The 20073-nt window shown below is 37.3% G+C and overlaps 2 protein-coding genes and 1 pseudogene across 3 annotated transcripts in view; 2 read left to right on the top strand and 1 right to left on the bottom strand.

Annotated features, from left to right (window-relative positions):
* The window catches only part of LOC107723654 (transmembrane protein 163-like), a 31498-nt pseudogene extending 27238 nt beyond the window's left edge, over nt 1–4260 (bottom strand).
* Nucleotides 4261–7553: 3293 nt separating this feature from the next.
* On the top strand, nt 7554–11929 carry LOC107723660 (2-amino-3-carboxymuconate-6-semialdehyde decarboxylase-like). Of its 2 annotated transcripts, none has more exons than XM_016532369.1 (10): nt 7554–7706; nt 8275–8319; nt 9535–9631; nt 9813–9862; nt 10147–10383; nt 10487–10580; nt 10847–10942; nt 11078–11250; nt 11503–11601; nt 11743–11929. In XM_016532369.1, exons 1-10 carry the CDS (start codon nt 7650–7652, stop codon nt 11803–11805), a joined length of 1011 nt encoding a protein of 336 aa, XP_016387855.1. In that variant the 5' UTR covers nt 7554–7649; the 3' UTR covers nt 11806–11929. The 2 variants fall into 2 exon arrangements, with proteins under 2 accessions (XP_016387855.1, XP_016387856.1); XM_016532370.1 differs by having other exon boundaries at nt 7683–7706; nt 9515–9631; nt 11743–11928.
* A 373-nt stretch (nt 11930–12302) lies between these two features.
* Nucleotides 12303–20073, top strand: part of LOC107723659 (cyclin-T2-like) — an 11561-nt gene continuing 3790 nt past the window's right edge. The window contains 6 exon segments of the mRNA XM_016532367.1: nt 12303–12514; nt 13148–13229; nt 13732–13860; nt 15617–15677; nt 16054–16116; nt 16347–16392. Coding sequence (XP_016387853.1) covers nt 12357–12514; nt 13148–13229; nt 13732–13860; nt 15617–15677; nt 16054–16116; nt 16347–16392 — 539 coding nt within the window. The 5' untranslated portion in view covers nt 12303–12356.

Below are 20073 nucleotides of genomic sequence, written 5' to 3'. Positions count from 1 at the left end.
AATAAATTGTGACCCCATTTGTATATCATTAAGATTAAGTAGAAAAAATACAAAATCTGAATTTTTTCTTAAAACATATAAGACAGGAGTGCCAATAATTGTGACTGCCAACTGGCCATGGCAGCCTAAAGTTTATACTTGCTTTATGTGCCAAGAATTTACTGAAGGCTGCCAATGCAATTCTATCCTAAACTAGCTGTCCATCCTGATGGCTGCCACTGCCGGTTTAAGTAACTGTAAGTCTTGAGCAGACAGACCTTAACTGAAGTGTATACATGATACCAAAATAGTAGACTACCATAAATTTTCAAAAAAAGAAATAAATCCAAGTGCTGAGACTGTAAACAACAGACTGCTACTTTTAACTAAAACTCCTGTTTTTGCTTCTTCGTTAATTTGTCTTTTTCTTAGGTTTCTTAGTCTCATTCTAATGCCCCCACAATTTCACCAAGGAAGAATTGAAGGGTCTTATGAATTATTCAGCGGCTCAAACTGATTGCACATTTTTATGTACCAGTTAGGGTTGGGTTTATCTGAAATACATTATACCAAAATAGTAGACTAGCATGAATTTTCAAAAAATAGAAATAAATAAATAAATAATCCAAGTGCTGAGACTGTAAACAACAGACTGCTACTTTTAACTAAAACTCCTGTTTTTGCTTCTTCGTTAATTTGTCTTTTTCTTAGGTTTCTTAGTCTCATTCTAATGCCCCCACAATTTCACCAACGAAGAATTGAAGGGTCTTATGAATTATTCAGCGGCTCAAACTGATTGCACAGGGGGGTGCTACAGCATACAGCCACACTCAGATCCTGCAGGTGCAGAGACTAATGCTGCTTCAAGAGCAGAAGTGCTGATATGAGATCAGATGCACCTCTGAACAGCTCCACTGGAGGTGCGAGTCAGTGTAGATTCAGTTTGAGGAGTAGCAGAAACAAAGTTTCCAGTCTTTTACAGCAGAGACGTAACCATCATAGATGGCCAGATCATAAACTACAACATTTGTTCCCTCCAAATGGTTAGAGTTTTGTCAACATGCAAGTTAACAAAAGCTTAAAGGGTTAGTTCACCTAAAAATTTACATTAGCCTGTGTTTTACTCACCGTCAAGGCATCCTAGGTGTATATGACTTTCTTCTTTCAGACGAATCCAATCTGAGTTATATTAAAAATGGTCCTGGCTATTCCAAGCTCTATCACTGCAGTGGGCGGGTGTTCCTGTTCATCAGTCCACAAGACGTCAAATAAAGCGCGTGTATTAGTGGTTAAACGGATCGTAGTTGATCAGTGATCCGTACGGTACGGACCAAGCCCCACGGTTCGGCACGCATGTGATCCGCGGATTAATTGCAAAATTTAACCATAATAGATAACATAATAGAGTATAAGTTTATCATTTGTTCGTATTTACACAAGCAAGCGAATTTTAAACAATTCCAGAGAGAAAAGGCGAAAGGGAACTCGATTAGTTACTCGAGCGCTGTTCTGTTCTCTACGCACATATACACATGCGTTTCAGACGGCGCGCGAACACCGAACTGAATCCGTTGTCAAATTGATGAAGATGTTTTCTTAATTTGCTGGTGTTTTTTCAATTTGCATGTGTTTTCTTAAGTTGCAGCAGGTTGAGCTCTCTCGGCCACCGTAGAATCCTCTGAACAGACACATACACATAAAATTATGACAAAATACCCATCTCGACAATCATTCAAGTAAACGCAGTCAGTTATGTCTCAAGTGAATGAAAACAGCTGAGAAAGAAATCGGATGTGATGTGTATCCTTATATTGGATCCGTGCATCAGGTATTAAAGGGACAGCGGCCTATAAATCCTGCTGCTGTCATTAAAGGGGTCATATGATGCTTTTTTAAAGATCATTATTTTGTGTACAGAATTACAGAATATTTTGACATGCTTTAATGTTAAAAAAACACATTATTTTTTTTATCTATACTTGTAATTTGTGTATTTGTTCTTATTTTTGCTGGCTGTTCTCTTGTGTCTTTAATCATGTTTAAACTTTCTTAGTTAATCTAGTAGTATTTGCTGTGGTATCAAAGAAGTACTTCGCTTTAAGTAATAAATGGAAAGCAAGTTAAATTGAAATATTTTTCTTTTCTTGCTGATCCGAAAAATTATCCGATCAGTGGGTCAAAAACCGTAATGTGATCCGAACCGTGAGATTTGTGATCCGTTGAACCACTAGCATGCATCCATAATAAAACATGCCTCACATGGCTCTGGGGCATGAATAAAGGCCTCCTGTAGCGAATCCATGCGTTTTTGTAAGAAAAATATCCATATGTCAAACATAATAAACACTTTTCTTTCACTTCCTATCTGTATCTGTATCTGTTGTATGCGGAAGCGTTCCGGCGGATGATGTAGGACATATGCGTTGTGCACGCGCCTCTGAAATATGCTAGTCTCGCGAGTTTGTTTACAGGAGCAAAGGAAGCAAAGATATCTTAGCAAAGGAAAAACAGTCTCCTCTTGGCTTATATCGAAATCCTCCGACATTTTTCTTTACAAATCCTCATTTTGTGCTTCTAATTCATGACCGGCTTTTTGTTTTGTTCTCTCTCAGCGTTCGTCACTAATCACGCAACATCGACGTCTTACGTCATCCGCCAGAACGGCTTTCACGTACAGCACTTGGATGAAGTGAGAGAGAAGTGTTCATTATGTTTGAAATATGGATATTTTTCTTTCAAAAACTTTTTATTTACCCTCCGGAGCCGTGTGAGGTATGCTTTATTATGGATGCACATGCTTTATTTGACGTCTTGTGGACTGTTGAACAGAAACACCCGCCCACTGCAATGATAAGGCTTGGAATAGCCAGGACAATTTTTTATATAACTCCGATTGGATTCGTCTGAAAGAAGAAAGTCATATACATGCCTCGAGGGTGAGTAAAACAAAGGCTAATTTTAATTTTTGGGTGAACTAACCTTTTAAGAATGCATAAGTAAAAATATATATATATATATTAGCAATAAAAAAAAAACATTTTGTACAAAATTCAGAGATTTGATTAAAACACACACACACACAAATACAATTTTCATTCACTTGAATCTTGACTACAACTAATTTTAAACTACTAATTTCTAACCACTTTCATGTCAACACAAACACAATAAACAAAAGTATGAGAACATCAAATAAACAACTTATAAAGATTCATATGTATATACTAATTAGTTACACAGAAATTAATAATAAGTTACATTTTGTTGTAAGGATTGTCCGAACGAATACTGGAGAAAATCGTGACGTAATACAAGCATGCCAAGTCACGTCACTGCTGACAACAACGTTGATTTATATAGTAACAAAGTTTATGATAATAACATAGCGAACGAAATATAGCCTATGCGATACATTAGAATATCCACAAAACATTTTTTTCCAAACATGAAACTTATGGAGCCGCTTGTGGTGAAGTATCAAACAGACTCAATGTGACACACAGAGCGCGACGTGACGAAACTGAATGAAACAAATCAAGCTGCTCCATTGAATCAGACAGAACAATATTTTATAGCCCATAGCCTAATAAACAATGCCCATCTATTAAATTACAAGCTAAACGTATTTTGTTATACTCCTAAACATCTGCAACCCAAGAAAGGATGCTTAGTCTCTCTCTGGTCTGTTTCTTAACTTAAACTGCGAGTGTTTTGTGCTCACCTGAATTATTAATATCTTCAAGAGCGCCTGCGTGCTCCACTGGACTGCAACCTTCTCCAGCCTTTCAGTTTTATTCACATCACATCCCAAATAAATTACTAAATTTATTTAATAAATTAAGAATCTCATTGTCTTTTAAATGCATTTCTGAAACAACTCCAGAAGAGTACAGCTCGATCTGTTGTATGTTATATGAGGTGTGTTTACCTTGGCCCTCAACGCTATCTGTGATTTTCATCTCCTGGTCCCGGTCCATGTTGAAAGGATCGCCCTGGCTCCCACTTTTGGGTAGGTTCGGATCCTGGGCAGCGGCGCATTGTCCGTTTCGCACAACCGACGGGTCCACAATAGTCGGATTGGGAACAGGGCATGGATCAGAAGTCGTACTGTCTGTCATGTTTGTTTGCTTTCTCTAATCAGATGAAGCCCTCAATATATGATCTCACGTCGAAGTGCGACGCGCAGCCATCCAGTGGCAGCATTAAGGGTAGCGGGGCAGAGATGCGGAGATAAACGCAATCTGCCCAGCATCAGCAACGGACCCCCACCCTCCCACCGAGAACAACTCCAATCCGAGCGCAAGAACTGCAGCCACCCAACTGTAATTTGACGTGGATGTTGTATCGCTGTCTGGTTTCAACATATTGCACATCATCTGATCGAGGCGATAAAGCACAATTGTATAGCCTAACTGTGACTTGAGAAACGATCTTGTCAGGTGCCATTGATAGGCTAGGCTACCTGCCACAAATAGCCTAGCTGTCTCCAACCTTCAGTCAGATAATGATAAACTTTATAATATTAGGATTGTTTTGCTTCCAAATACGTTTTATTCTATTTATTCAAGTCTTAAATAAGCTAGCAGCAATATCACCCATGTTTTAAATACAAAGTGTGATTCAATCTGATATTTATAACACAATTGTGATATTGATATTCATAAGTAGCTTAACAAGTTTATATTTTAGTAATGTTTCAGAGGAAAAAAGCCAGGTAAGGTGCGTTCACCGTTGTTCCACATTTCCTTCGCCCGCAATGGGTTCGAGTTGGTCAGACCAGTTGACCAACAGAAAGCTGCTTGGTTTGAAAGTGAATTCTGTGTTAAGGGTCATAAAGTGGACCTTTTTTGCCCGAAATTGTGGAGGAAAAGTGGCCGCGCATATTGGCTATATTCATTCACAGCGAACGAAAATACCTCCTAAAGAATCCAAAGCGCCAAGCTTTGCATGTAACCAAGCAACGGACATGATTTAAATCAAGTGGAACGGAGCGACAGTAACTTTTTCCCTCCCTGCTCAAACCTTCTGTAAGGCTCATGATCCAGTCCGGGATTTCCATTTCCTCATTAGTGAAAGAAACCCGCTCCGAGCGATTAACAGGGTTCGAGGGACAACTGATGGTTTTTGTCGTTCCATTATTACGGTGGCCGAGAAGTGCAGAGCAAATCACAATTCTGAAGACAAGTGCTTATGCATCTGCACCACTGCAGTTGATGTTTTACAGGCACTTTTAACTAAATGTAAATATACACTCCGTATTTTTTATTCCATAGTAAGGGCAATTCATACAATATATTTAAACTGAGCTACTTTAATACCATCTCCGAACTTTCTACCACGACTATGCTGTTCTTCGGCTGGTTCTTGCCTGTGTACGTTGATTGACAGATGTCTCGTCCAGTCAGCGGTGAGTAATCCCAAACCAATGGCGCTGTCTCAAACTATACCTACCTCTTCCGGTTTGTCTGATTTGTCGTTGTGTTTTCTGACTTGTTATTTTGTTTTCGAATTTGTCATTGTGTTTTCTGACTTGTTATAATGTTTTCTGAATTGTTGTTGTGTTTTCTGAATTGTTATTATGTTTTTTAGACTTGCATTTGCGTTTGTAATTTGTTATTTTGTTTTCAGAATTGTGATTTGCTTTGCACTTCTCGGCCACCGTACTTCTCTGCATATGTCTCACTGTCCTTATCTATAAACAAAAGAAATGCAAACTGAAACATTTGATGAAAGAAACAGCGCAAAAAATGTAGTTTCAAACATGACCAACATTGTTATAATGTTTTCTGAATTGTTGTAATGTTTTCTGAATTGTTGTTGTGTTTTCTGAATTGTTGTTGTGTTTTCTGAATTGTTGTTGTGTTTTCTGAATTGTTGTTGTGTTTTCTGAATTGTTGTTGTGTTTTCTGAATTGTTATTTTGTTTTTTAGACTTGCATTTGCGTTTGTAATTTGTTATTTTGTTTTCAGAATTGTGATTTGCTCTGCACTTCTCGGCCACCGTACATTATCGCTCTCTGGTGAGATAGACCTGCAGGCAAAAGTCACACACAACTTCGCTTCCATTCCCGATAGAAAACAACAAATTCAGACAAAAGGACTCCGTGAACACAGACAATATGCAAATTCCACCTCTGCTTCCACAGGTATTTCACACGAATTTAGAAATGAACCGCTCGTTTTAGTGTTCTACTGATAGCATATTTGTTATGAAATCCGCTTCGAACATTACAATACACATTATAACGTTCGTTAACTTTACAATAAGTAGGCTAAATCCACTTCACCAGCTTATTACTTTTCAAGAGTGATGATAGAGCTACCGCAAACGAAAGTTACTAATTTAACTTCCAGTAGACTTACAAATAGAATCAATAACAACAGCTAAGTCCCTCTAGAGTAGATTATTTTGATAACAAGCAAAATATGTTTGCTGTATAAATCAGACGGATTTATTGAAAATGCACATTAATTCTCTGCCAGCAGGCGGTGCTTTAAAGAGGGAGAAACAGAGATTTGTACACAAAGCAGCGCTCAGCTCACAAACACAGCTTTAAAAATGACATCGAAAATTTTCTAAAGACAGTCTTCCTTCAGAAATACAGTGATATAAAAATAAAACACCCGGGCCTCATTTTGATTTTTAAACGTGCAGTACCCTGCTCATGTTTATTCAACTAAGCCTTTTGGAAAATCGGTCAGTTTTGATATCGTGGCAGGTCGCCACAAATAAATAAACGTATAGGAAACACATCACACAGGACAACAACCTGAGCCCAACTTCATTACTCATCACTTTAACTGTGTTTGTAGCCAGCGCGGCCAGACAGAGAAACAATCACAGACCAGAAGTTAACTTCAGCTTTGCCATAATTTTGTCGTGTGTTATCACGTGATCCTGGTGAGGTTTTTTTTTTTTTTTTTTTAATGAGAATCGAACCTGTTTAAACCCGATTAATGATGCCTCTTCTCTTTTTTTTCCAAAGGAGAATGCAGTAGCCTAGCCTACTTAGATTAAATACATTTTAACTAAAGACACAGTTTTCTTAAAAGTAGAATTTTGCTGTTACGTTATCATATTTAAGTAGTCACATGTCAGCTATGATTTTTAGTTTATATATTTTAAACATTATTCAATATCATTCGCATATGTGGCAATCAATAAAACTGAACAAACTGTCAACAATGAAAAGGTTTCCTGCCTGTAAGCGTCTGGCGCCCTACCCCCAGTAACCGCTAGAGGACACTGTTGTGAAGGATGTAAAGTAAATAGATAAGGCAGGGTTGATAATTCCTGAATTCATTGAAATACTCCTGAAAGTAATTGCAGACAGCAGTCTCTCCTTATGAATTTTTAAACCTTATTTTTGTGTTTATTCATTTTTAACCATTGGTATTGCATGTAAAAGCCTGCCATATATTTCATAAGTTACAAAGACATTAATTTGTTCAGACAATAAGTTTGAATTCTTGCAGACAAGCTAATACTGGTTGGTGTGTCTCTTCTCAGGGGTTTTCATTGGGCCATTTCAGAAGACAGGACAGGGGTGGGAATGTTTGTCCTCTGTTTCACACACTGCTGAACATTCACAACTGCACGAGGGGTGAAGATTCTGTTTACAAGGTTGTCAAATCTTCAGGCCTACGATTTGAGCTCTCAATATCAGCAGAATGAAGATTGATATTCATAATCATATTTTACCAAAGGAATGGCCTGACCTGAAACAGGTAGGTTGCTTAAGGAGGGAAAGTTATCTTTAAATAATGTGCTATCATAGGTTAACCAAGATTACCTTGCTCATAACATATTTTTCAACAGTTTTTCATTTCAGGCTTCTAAATTGCCCTGCTGGATTTTAATATATTTTGGTCAGCTGTACATCCGTTCTGTTTTCCCCCAGCATTTAATATACAGAAAATGTCTACATATTAAGAAAAATCTGCTTGTCCCATTTTAGATGATCAGATATTGATGTTAATTGCTAAACCAAAAATGGTCTTTTAAATGCTGAAAGTGTTAAACAAGACTACTACTACCGCTTTACTCTTAAAATGTATGCATCTGTTAAACATTAATGAAAGGGTTTGATCACTAACCCTGACCTTTATTGCTTGTTTATCTGAGCGAGCTGAGGACGACTCTATTAATCATTTCTCATGTCTTAACATGCAAATTAAATCAAAACATATTTTACTTTTATTTAAGTATTTAAACTGTATTTATTTCTATCAAATGTATTTATTTGTCATAGTAAAATGTAAAATTGCATCTTAAAATTCTCTTCATGTTTCACAGAGATATGGATATGGTGGATTCATTCAACTGCACCATCACTGCAAAGTAAGTTTAACATTGCAAATATCTGCACTGGAACATGATAAATGTTCTTCTAATACAACCTTTACACACCTGATCATTGCTCATGGAGAAAATCAGCTCAGTCTGCAGTTTAGTGTGATGATGGTAGAAGAACACCAGCTGGACATAAAGGGTTGTGCCTGCTTGGCTATAGATCCAGCTGGCATGATCTCTTGCGAGCTCTTCCAGAGAGAACGTGTGAGTGTGTGAGTGTATGTTACGACCCCCATGAGGAATGAGTGGGCAGCAGAGACAGATCTGATCCTCCACTCAGAGCAGGAGGATGTTAAAGCATCTGCCAGCTTCTTTATACCTGCAGGCCTTTAGAGTAATTGGATTGTTCTGTACTGCGCTTCAGCTGGTGTCTCAGGTGGTTTCTGGTCTACTCGGATGCTCAGTTTATTCTGTTCTTCGGTGCAGTCGGAAGAACTCTAAAACAGAAACACTGAATAAACATAAGAATAATGCACAGAACTGCTCATTAAAACATTTGATGTGAGTCACTGTAGCAGCCCAGTTTTTTTGCAGTAATTCCTCTTCAGGCTCCACTGCTTTTCTTTTCAAACCAAATGGGCAAGACTTCCTAGAAAGCACACATTCTTGAGAATATGGGCAGGATAGGAGTGCTTTTGTGTGTGGAAAAAGAGGACAGCAGGCCTTCCCTGCACTCCCTGTCTGAGCAGCTGTAGAGCTCCACATGGGGTTTAGCTTCAGTAAAATGTCAGACTAAAACCAGTTCACCTTGAGCACAACAATACGGCTGCTGCATATATAAACACACCCACACATAGACTTTGATAAATCTTACCATTTCGGCTGTGTCTTAAAAACATAATGTACCTTGTAATAAATGAACAACAATATAGACTGAATAACTGCAATAATGATAATTGTAGCAAACATTTTCATCATAATTTACCACTCTGAAATGAAACTCATATTCTCTGCACTGCAGATGAACATTGACTGCTGATGTAAAATGCGCTTGTCATGCTAAAAACTTTGCATCTCCTGCCAGACTAAAGTCCACTGCATTGAATTACTGTATGTATTTGACCTTTCTCCACACTGCCACCAAGTGGCTGAAAATACAAAGTGTCATGTGGCTATGTGGAAATCAGTGCATATAGGCACAGAAATGTCAGATTTGGCTAATTTTTCCCGTTTGAAAAAACAGCATGGGTTTGTGTGTACCAGGGAGAAGCTAAAATGATGAAGGATGGAAAATTGTTTAGAGTGATCCAGGAAAACTGCTGGGATGCAGAGGCTCGGATTCGAGATATGGACAAGCATGGTAAAGACACTAAAGCAGTGGTTATTTCTCAATTACATTTTTTTTTTTTTAGGTGCTTTTTATCAAATAAATAAATACGTTTTATATCTAAAATACTTATCTACATTTACATTATCTTCAGACCAGTTCAACTTTAGTTCATTGTTATATTTATTACCGAGATTTGTTTTCATTTTTTTAGGAGTGACAGTACAGGCCCTTTCCACTGTGCCCGTGATGTTCAGCTACTGGGTAAGACGTAACATGAAAATTAACATGAGAATTTAGGTGACACACTCTGTCATGTCCTTTTAAAATACTAATATGTACCATTTAGGGGTAAATAAGATACACGTAAAAACTTTTTAGCTTTTGTACCTTACAGTGCCACCCAGTGACAGCTTTCTTCCCTTTTAATACTTTTTCCCTATGTTAGATTATATATTAGATCATATTAGAGATTAAATTCCTCTATAAATAGACATTCATCACTTTTTCTGCTAAATTCTTTTTGATTGTTCTCTGCATTTCTAAAGGCCAAACCCCATGACACACTGGACCTGTGTGGGATACTGAATGATGATCTGGCTGCTACAGTGAAGCGATATCCAAAGCGTTTCGTTGGGCTGGGTACTCTGCCCATGCAGGCCCCAGATCTGGCAGTACAGGAGATGAGACGGTGTGTGAATCAGCTAGGATTTCCTGGAGTGCAAATTGGCTCTCATATAAACACATGGGACCTCAATGCCCCAGAGCTATATCCTGTCTATGCTGTAAGTCCATTTGCTTTTGGTAGCACATGCCACAGCACACTAAAGTTTGTAGGCCATTTTAAAACTAGAAATATTGTTATCAATATTTTGCCTCTTACTACAGGCCGCTGAGGAACTCGACTGCTCGATATTTGTGCATCCATGGGACATGAAGACAGATGATAGAATGGCAAAATACTGGCTGCCTTGGTTAGTTGGTGGGTTTGATTGAGTGTCTTGATGTAATGTTATATAGGTTTATTATATATATATATATATATATATATACATGTATGTGTGTGTGTGTGTGTGTGTGTATATATATAATAGCAGATTCTGATTAGTAAATTAAAAACAAAATCTGATTGCAATCTTTTTTTTATTATTTAGTTTTTTTCATGTTTTTAAATACATTTGTGGTTTTGTGGAAGACTAGTACTGTGCAGTATGTCGTCATTGTTTGGTCCCATGTTTTTTTCTGAAGGTATGCCAGCAGAAACTACAATGGCAATTTGTTCAATGATTTTTGGAGGTGTTTTTGAAAGATTTCCTAAACTTAAGGTCTGCTTTGCTCATGGAGGTAAAAAATATTCATATTATTTTTTAGATAATCAATTTATCAATTATTGGAGAGCAAAGTGATAACCTTGAGCTATAAAGACAGGTTTTTCGCCATTGCTTGTCTTTTGATGTGTTATCACACTTTGGGTTCCAGGTGGTGCTTTCCCATACACCATCGGCCGAATTGAGCACGGCTTTAAAGTGCGACCTGATCTTTGTGCAACCGACAACAAGATCAACCCACGCAAATACTTAGGATCTTTCTACACTGATTCTCTAGTGCATGACCCACTTTCACTGAAGTTACTCATGGATGTCATAGGAAAGGTAGTTATTTTAATTCTTACATCAACAGCAACACAAAATCTACCTGTAATATAAGAGGCACAATAATATTTAGTTAGCACCTTACATAAGGAGCTATCTAGATGAACTCTTAACTGATGAAAGGGCAAAGATTTTCGCATGCAGGACCTTTGTATTCTGGAAATAAAAACTGTGCAGCAATATACACCTCTGATTTTAGTTGCTGTTTTAGTTTGCTACTTTATTTTTAATAAAGGATTCTGTTTCTTGCAGGATAAAGTGATGTTAGGCACAGATTACCCATTTCCACTGGGGGAACTAGAGCCAGGCACATTAATTGAATCCATGGATGAGTTTGATAGTTCACTAAAGGTAAGATAAACAGCTATCTGTCTGTCTGTCTGTCTGTCTGTCTATCTATCTGAACACACTAGGTTTCATTTCAAACATCAAATTGCAAATACATTGTACTTGTCATTTTACAGCTTATCTTCTTTGTACTCTTTTGTTTAGGATAAACTGCTTGCTGGGAATGCTCTGGAGTTTTTAGGACTGTCAAGAAAACAGTTTGAGTGACTGATGATCAGTTGTACTAATGTGTATCAGAAGATTGATTTTGTTACCAAAGAGCTGGATCATAAGAATTAAACCTTACTTAATGTGTTTTATTTTGTATCTATTTTTACATTTTGTGTAAAAAAACAACAACAAAAAATTGTTAAATGGTTGAAAATGGTTAAATGAAAAGTGTATTAAATAAATTATTTTGAACCACAAAGAATAAGTAATATATACACCTAGATATAAAAGGATGATCCACCTTTAAAAAGGAGTCTGTTTGCTTTAAATAATGAACTCAAAAGGATTTCAGTAAAACTTTTTCTTTTAAGTTATTACTCCACCAGTTTTTGTACACATGTAAGGTCTGCTTTGCTCATGGTTTTTGAACACATGTAACATCCACATTCATACTACATAACGATATTAACGACAACGCTATGAGCAAAAGTAAACTACAGTTCCCAGCAGAACCGCGTCGTGAGACGTACGTCAAGGACTTGACGCCGCGCGTACGTGACGTATGTAAAATACGTGAAGCTCGTTCTCTGTTCGTCTGCTGGACGGTAATGGCGGCATGCCGGGGATCATCGTCCAAATGGTTTTTTACCCGGGAACAGCTCGAAAACACCCCGTCTCGCCGCTGCGGAGTGGAGCCAGACAGAGAGCTGTCGTATCGACAGCAAGCCGCGAATCTTATTCAGGACATGGGCCAGAGACTAAATGTGTATCCTTCAGACGCGCTGATCAACAGCAGCAGGCCCGTTTCTGTCTCTCGCTGTGACTGTTTGTGTTGCCTTCACACTGATAATATCTATCATTTTTGTGTACCATGAATATCTGTAATAACTCTGAACTCGGCTGAAATTATTTGAGCTTGTCAATTAAACCCCCTTATAGTACGTTAGTAGCGCGCACTTAGACTCGGGCAGGCGCTTGCTGATTAATGTTAATGTTGTACAAATGATTAACGTAAGATTTGTATATATATATATATCATCTAAATGTAACATAATAATGAGCTAGTTGTACCTTGAATGTACGTTGTTTATGTTCAAGCAGCTCAGGCGTGTGACAGCACGCAGCTCACGCGCATTTGTGATGTCAGGCACGCGAGCAGGCCGGTTACCGTAAATATTAAATCCGTTCTGCACTACTAAACCCTGTCAAGGTATGATTTATGTAAATATTTTGACGTTTGTTTAAAATATTAGTATTGGTATTTCTGGCAACTTGTATCAGTACGAAACGCGAATACGTAAATTATTCGTAATACGTACGTGTACGCATACGTAATACGTTCAGTCAGTAAATGGCTGAAGTTACGTAACCCTACATTTTCCTTAACTCTAAACATCAGTTCTCAACTCACAATAAATACTGCCATTGTTTACTTGCACAGATTTTATATGTACCACTCTTTCACCAAATTCCACAGAAATGTAAGTGTTTCCATCCATACTGCCTGCATCTATTACATATACCCTTTGCAGCCATATGAATTTTCATGAGCCTGTGCTTCCGCTGGAGTGTAAGAATGGTCTTTCAGTGCAACTGTTAATGCGGTTTCCAAAGTGAAAGTGAAATAGATACATTATAGAACTCTGTTAACCACAGCAATGAACCTGAGAACAAAATTAATTGGTTCTATATGAATAAAAGCCTAAATGAAATCTGTTAATTTAAAGCGATTGTGTCTCTTCAGAAGACTAAACTGCACAAATCATATAGGCTAGTTTTTATAATCTTTTCATGAACTTTAAGAAATCTTTCATGTTACATTAAAAGTATATTCATTTGTGTTTTAAAGATGAATGAAAGTCTTATGGGTTTGGAACAACATAAGAGTAAATGATGACAGAATTTTCATTTTGAGTGAAATAACTTTTTTAAGTAGGCTTGCATCTTTTGACATGACCGTGACATTTTTTCTTTCCTCTCCAGACCATCTCCCCAACGACATTATTTCTGGCTGCAAAAGTTGAAGAGCAACCACGGAAACTCGAACATGTCATTAAAGTAGCGCATGCGTGTTTAAACCCCCAGGAGCCTCCACTGGATACAAAGAGTAATGTAAGTCCTAAGTATTATTATTGTTTTTTCTTTTCTTTTTCAATTTCCTTAACCTTTTCATCACACTGGATAATTTCTGCTACACTTGCATTCATAGATTCTGTCGCTACAGAATTAGTCGTCTCACTAGTCAACTCTAAACAATCTGACTTTGATTAGGGTTTCAACTGTTTTTAAAAATCTTGTCCTCTTTTGTCACATGTCTGTCACTTACACTGATTAAAAGTTTAGTTCACCCCAAAAAACTCACCCTCTTGTTCCAAACCCATAAGATTTTTGTACATGTTCAAAACACAAATGAAGATATTTTTTATGAAACATGACATATTTTTTTTTGCCTCTATTTCAAGTATTCACCCAAAACTTTGACACTTCAAAAAGTTGATAGAGATCATAAACAAATCCATATGAATCAAATTATTTAATCCAAGACTGACATGATCACATAAATATAAATAAATTTAATTTCGACTGTTGTGCACATACGAACATTAATCACTTAAAGCTTATCGAACATCGTTAAAGGGGTGGTTAATTTCGATTTCACTTTTTTTAAACGTTTTTTTTTAACGAAGCTGAAAGATCAATGCAAATGGAGATAATCGTCTTTTAAAATTCTGGCAGTTTAATGCCTACAAAAACGGCTCGTAGGGACTACAAAAAGTTACTGATGTAACAAACCCAGATAAACCCTGCCCTCGGGAAAAGGCAGCAAAGGGGGCTGCTTTAGAGAAGAGGAAGAGAAAACTAGAGGTGCGTGTAAAAATCTATTCATATATGAATCGCAATTCTGTCTTCTAACGATTCTAATGGATACACAAGTTTCAAAATCAATGTTTTAAAGCAGCTGTTCTCAATACTGTTCCTCGCGTCCCCTGCTCTGCTCTGCATCTCTCTCTCTCTCTCATTGAGCTCAGCTCCAGCAATAAACTGTTACAATTATACACTTATTTTCACATAGCTATGAGAAGCGTTAAACATGGATGCGCGTGCAGTTGCTGTACTGTATTAAAGCTTTAATCAAGATAAAACCGTATATTAAAAGCTAACATAAGCAGTAATGTGAAAAATAATGCGTTTTTTAACAAACGAAGCATTAACACATGTTAGACTGCACCCCATAAACACAATCAAGCCTAGAAAAAAAACACTGAACCACCCCTTTAAAGGAAGCTCAAACATGCTTGCTTGACACCAATGAGGTTTGATCTTGTGTGTCATGCAAGTTCCACTGACCATATTTGAAAGTTTTGAATGAATGAACTTTCAATGGAGGGACAGAGATCCATTTCCAGAAATCCAGAAATATCTCAATTTGTTTTGAAGATAAACTAATCTCTTAAGGCTTTGGAACAACATGCGGGTGAGTAAATGATGAATTTTTGAGCAAACTATTCCTTTAAGAATGACAGAGGGGAGACAGATTAAACAAATGCCTCTGTTATTTCTTTCCCGTTCATGTGAATCTCACAGAACCCGTGACTCCCTTCGATTCTCAATCAACAACGTAAATGAGGCTTACAAGTGAAAATGGACTAGTGAGACACTGACATTAGACATCCAGCATGTCAGTGCTGGGACAGAAATCTCTCTTGAATGAGAAAAATTGTCTTGAAAAAGACAAATAGAAAATAATTGTGTGGCAAACAATTAATGTTGCCCGTAATTGGAAGAGTGCAGAGAATTCAGTTAATGGGTTGAAGATACAGAAAGACACATTACAAGCCTCATGTAATGATTGTCTATTGAACTTCAGGCATACCTCCAGCAAGCTCAAGAGCTGGTGATACTTGAAACCATAGTGCTGCAGACTTTAGGTAAGTCTATGGAAGGAGGTTTCTTTCAACTGAATATTAGAGTGGACATAGAAGACTTGCTGACAGTGGGTCACTTTTGGAAAAAAAATAAAAATAAAAAAACATTTCCACTCAGAGTATTTACCTGAAAAAAGTTGTATCATCATGACTAAATTCTCCAGAATGATGATTTTGAATGTTGTTGCAAAGAAACCAAATTGATTTTCAGTTAATCTGGGATGTTATTTTGCAGCATGATACATGGGTATCATCTCAACAATTCCACATTGTTTTGAAAGCTTTGGTCTAACTAATGCATGATTATCTTTCATGATCCACAGGTGTTGATAGCAGTGTGATTCAGCTTTGAATGAAATTCATGTGCTTTATATTGCAGGCTTTGAAATAACAATTGAACATCCACACACTGATGTAGTGAAATGTTCCCAGCTAGTGCGAGGTATAGACTTTCCTTCATATGCTCTCTGCAATCAACTTTAGATATAAAACAGTGCTTACTTAATCTTTGAATCAAACTATTGGCTTTTGAACTATGACTAAGCATGCAGTTCATGGAGAGGTAAACCTCACTGTATTGAGGTTAAATGGGTCTCATTCTTACTCGCGTGTATAGTTTGACTCACTCTCATTCTTTTGCCATTCTCTCTCCTTCTCTGTTTACTTTCACAGCAAGCAAGGATCTGGCACAGACTTCCTATTTCATGGCTACCAACAGGTTGTTATCCAGAACCTCATTTGTTGCACTGTGACTGCACACTATAGCTTCCTTTACTGCAGGTTACCCTACCAGTGTCCAACACCCTCCTTGCACCGGTGGCTACTGGGACGCCCCCCCCCTCTCAAACATGCCCTCAGAGCAGGGTGGGGAGGGGGTTCGGTGGCACCGGCCCCGGTTGCAGTGCGGTGTATTGTACGGGGGATCATTGTTGGCACAGAGGGGTTGAATGCACAATGTGAAGTGTAGTGGTGCTCTTGAACCTCACGTTTGCTCGGGTTACAGAAGTGCATTTGTCTAAAAAAGACACTTTGGTAGCCTGAATAGCAGCTAAAGATTACACAGATGTAAACATTACATAGAAGTCCTCACGGTAAGTACCCAGACCCCTTTGTTTTTTCCTATGATTTTGTTATTCTCAAAGTGATAATTGAACCTTTGTTTTGGTCTTTCGTATTCAGACTATTTAGAAGTACATTTTTAATTTATTTTAAATTATTTTTGTCATTCAATGCCTGAATTGATTTTGAGATACAGACATCTGTTGTGCTTCCGTTGTGATATACCTGTTTTAATGCAATTTAACCCATTAAGGACCTGTTTGGTTTTCTATTTTAATTGAAATAGCTGTTTCATTGGCTATGTATTTTTATACCCATTATAATCTTTCAAAATTGTTGGTATCAGGTGTGTAACAAAAGGTCCTTAAAGGGTGTAGTCGTCATTGTAATTTAATCAAATAGAAGATTTTTTTTTTTTTTTTTGTGTTTGTCCCTCATTGTGTAGTTATTGTCTTCATTATTTTTAAATCAGGTTAGCTGTCATTAGTGTTTGCCCCCATGTTTGCATAGGGATACTGCAGCATTGTATACGATGTCTGAACATGGGACTAGAGCGGCATATGCTCAACACATGGTCTGCATATAATATGGCCATCAGGGTTTTTTTTTTGCCCTCAAACAAGAGCATGTTACCCAAAGGATGTGGACTGTATAGGTTTTGAAACACAATTAATGGAACTTAACTGATAAATGAACCCCAGTTTTGTATGGCCAATGTGTCCAATGCTGGATGGACCTCATAATTTTTATTCCCTTGTGTGTTTATCCTTGCATTTATTTATTTTTATTATTCTTTTAAATTTAAGTAGAGGCTGTTTTTTTTTAATCTTGATCACCTATAGCTAATGCAGTAAATGAATGTTGCAGTTATCATTTGTTTGTCTTTGTTGCATTAGGATTTAAAGGCTCCTCTTACCCCATGTCCAAACATTGATTCTGTTCTGTAGCACAGGGTTACCATCCAGCTTTGACTGAGGCTTCATTTTATTGTTATTTGTCTCAAATGTCAGTACAACACTACTATGTTCAATGTAAGATTGTTAAAAGATTGTTAGCATTTTTCTTCAGGGACTATTCAGTAGTTCAGATGCATTTCCTTTTTTCCCCTAGCAGAACAAGTAACTACCTTCCACATACTTTAAAATGCTAACATTGTTTTTTTAGAGATGTAGACAAGTTTACGGAGATTAAAGAATAAGCACTTGATGAGGCCAAACAGTCAGCCCTGCTTTGTTTTTATTATGTGGGGTTGCAATTCTTATGTGGTAAATATGGATGGTAACCATATGCTTGTTTGCTTTATTGTTCCCTATGATTCTGTTGACTGCAGGCTTTTATGCCTGTTATTGAATGTACAGTAATATGTCAGTAGTATCAAATTTATTCTTGATTATGAGTAACAAACCTATTATTTTTTGCTTGCACAGATTGAATTCCACAAAGTAAAACTTTTTATAGAATCTTTTTTAGACTTTCCACTGCTATTCTAAATTTAAAATATAGGGATAATACAATTGATCAGCTGCTGATCAGAATTGGCTGATTGCACTCCGACATTAGGCCTTATAGACCATTTCCTCTTATGCCAATCTGTGTATCTTTACATGGATAACTTGTTTAGTAATCCTGCTTTTTAAGTTTAAAATAAAATCTTGATCGGTGCTTCCCTTCTCTTGTTGGCTTTTGCCCTTCAGTTTGTACCCATTGTAAGCTACTGAGCACAAAACATGACTTTTTTGTAATGTCTAAATTGTAAAATGTTAATAAATTGCATAGTGCTAAATCAAGTAGTTTCTGAACTGTGCAGGTAAATTTTTGAAGTATGTTACTCACAACTGGGGAATATCTTAGTGGCTTCAATTCTTTCATAATAGTATTCTCTAGATGTTTAACACTGCCTTCTAGGGATGTAACGATTCACTCAACTCACGATTCGATTCACGATTTTGACGACATTGTACAGTAAATGAAAAGGTGTCGTTTTATTAGGCTATTGCTGCACGTTTCTTTGTGAAATTGAAATATTACAAAACTAAATTGAAATTTTAAAACAAAGCCCAAATCAAACAAGTTACACAAATAAAAGAAATACCTTCATATGAACAAACTAAGGCTTTGTTTGTGCTCTTTCCATTTAAAATTAGAAGCAACCACTGGATTTTAATCATGATCCAAACAAAGATGCAGCTTGACGTGTATGTGTCTGTTCAAACACGAGGAGGAGATGCGAAAGACGAATCAACTCGGTCTGAAACGCGTCTCTGTGTGTGCGCGCGCTTTGCACGTGTGCGGCAGAACTGAAGATACATATTCTCTGATATATGCGTCGAACTAAAACTTTGACCTTTTGCACCGTTTTGATTTAAGTAGCCTATTATTAAAATGATTCAGATATCGCACGCCCTTGCGATATTTACATTTGCGATATTTCGATATATGGTGCAGCCCTACTACAAACAATACAAAACTATAATGCTATTTGAAACAGAAAAGATTAATTAATTGTTTACCTGGGTCTTCAGTCTATGATTAGCTCACCTCGCCTCTTACCTGACAAGTCTTCGGGTTTGAGTCGTTCGTTCATCACGTGACAGCCCCATAAACTTAACCAATGCAGTCTGAGCCAGAAAGAGAATTAATTAGTTCATCTCTGGAGTCTTTCGAATCGTTCGTTCTTTTGTCACGTGACAGCCCCATAAACTTAACCAATGCAGTCTGAGCCGGAAAGATAATTAATTAGTTCATCTCTCTCGAGTCTTCGGGTTTGAGTCGTTCGTTCATCACGTGACAGCCCCATAAACTTAACCAATGCAGTCTGAGCCGGAAAGATAATTAATTAGTTCATCTCTCTCGAGTCTTCGGGTTTGAGTCGTTCGTTCATCATGTGACAGCCCCATAAACCTAACAAATGCAGTCTGAGCATCTCTGGAGTCTTTCGAATTGTTCGTTTTTTGTCACGTGACGTGACAGCATTGGTTAGACAAATTAGTTAATTTACAAGCTTCCTTACAAACGGGTGCATAGTTATTATTATTAGTAGTAGTAGTAGTATTAGTATTATCATTATTATAATTATTATTTACTCTTACAGTTAAGTCATGCGTTTCTGGTCTCAAATTGTAGCATTTTACTTCTTACAGTTTATAAATATCATGATGGTTCTTTTCCATAACACTGAATGTTGTAACAGGTTATAAAGAGTTGGTTATTATTAGTAAGTCTCTTTCCGGCTCTGCATAGGTTAAGCTTATGGGTCTGTCACGTGATGAACGAACGACTCGGAAAAACCCGAAGACTCGAGAGATGAACTAATCAATTCTCTTTCCGGCTCAGACTGCAT

Source organism: Sinocyclocheilus rhinocerous, unplaced genomic scaffold (assembly GCF_001515625.1).
Source record: "Sinocyclocheilus rhinocerous isolate Xijiao unplaced genomic scaffold, SAMN03320098_v1.1 scaffold755, whole genome shotgun sequence".
NCBI lineage: Eukaryota > Metazoa > Chordata > Actinopteri > Cypriniformes > Cyprinidae > Sinocyclocheilus > Sinocyclocheilus rhinocerous.
The sequence above is the reverse complement of the archived record's forward strand: the minus strand, read 5'-3'. Positions and strand labels throughout refer to the sequence as shown.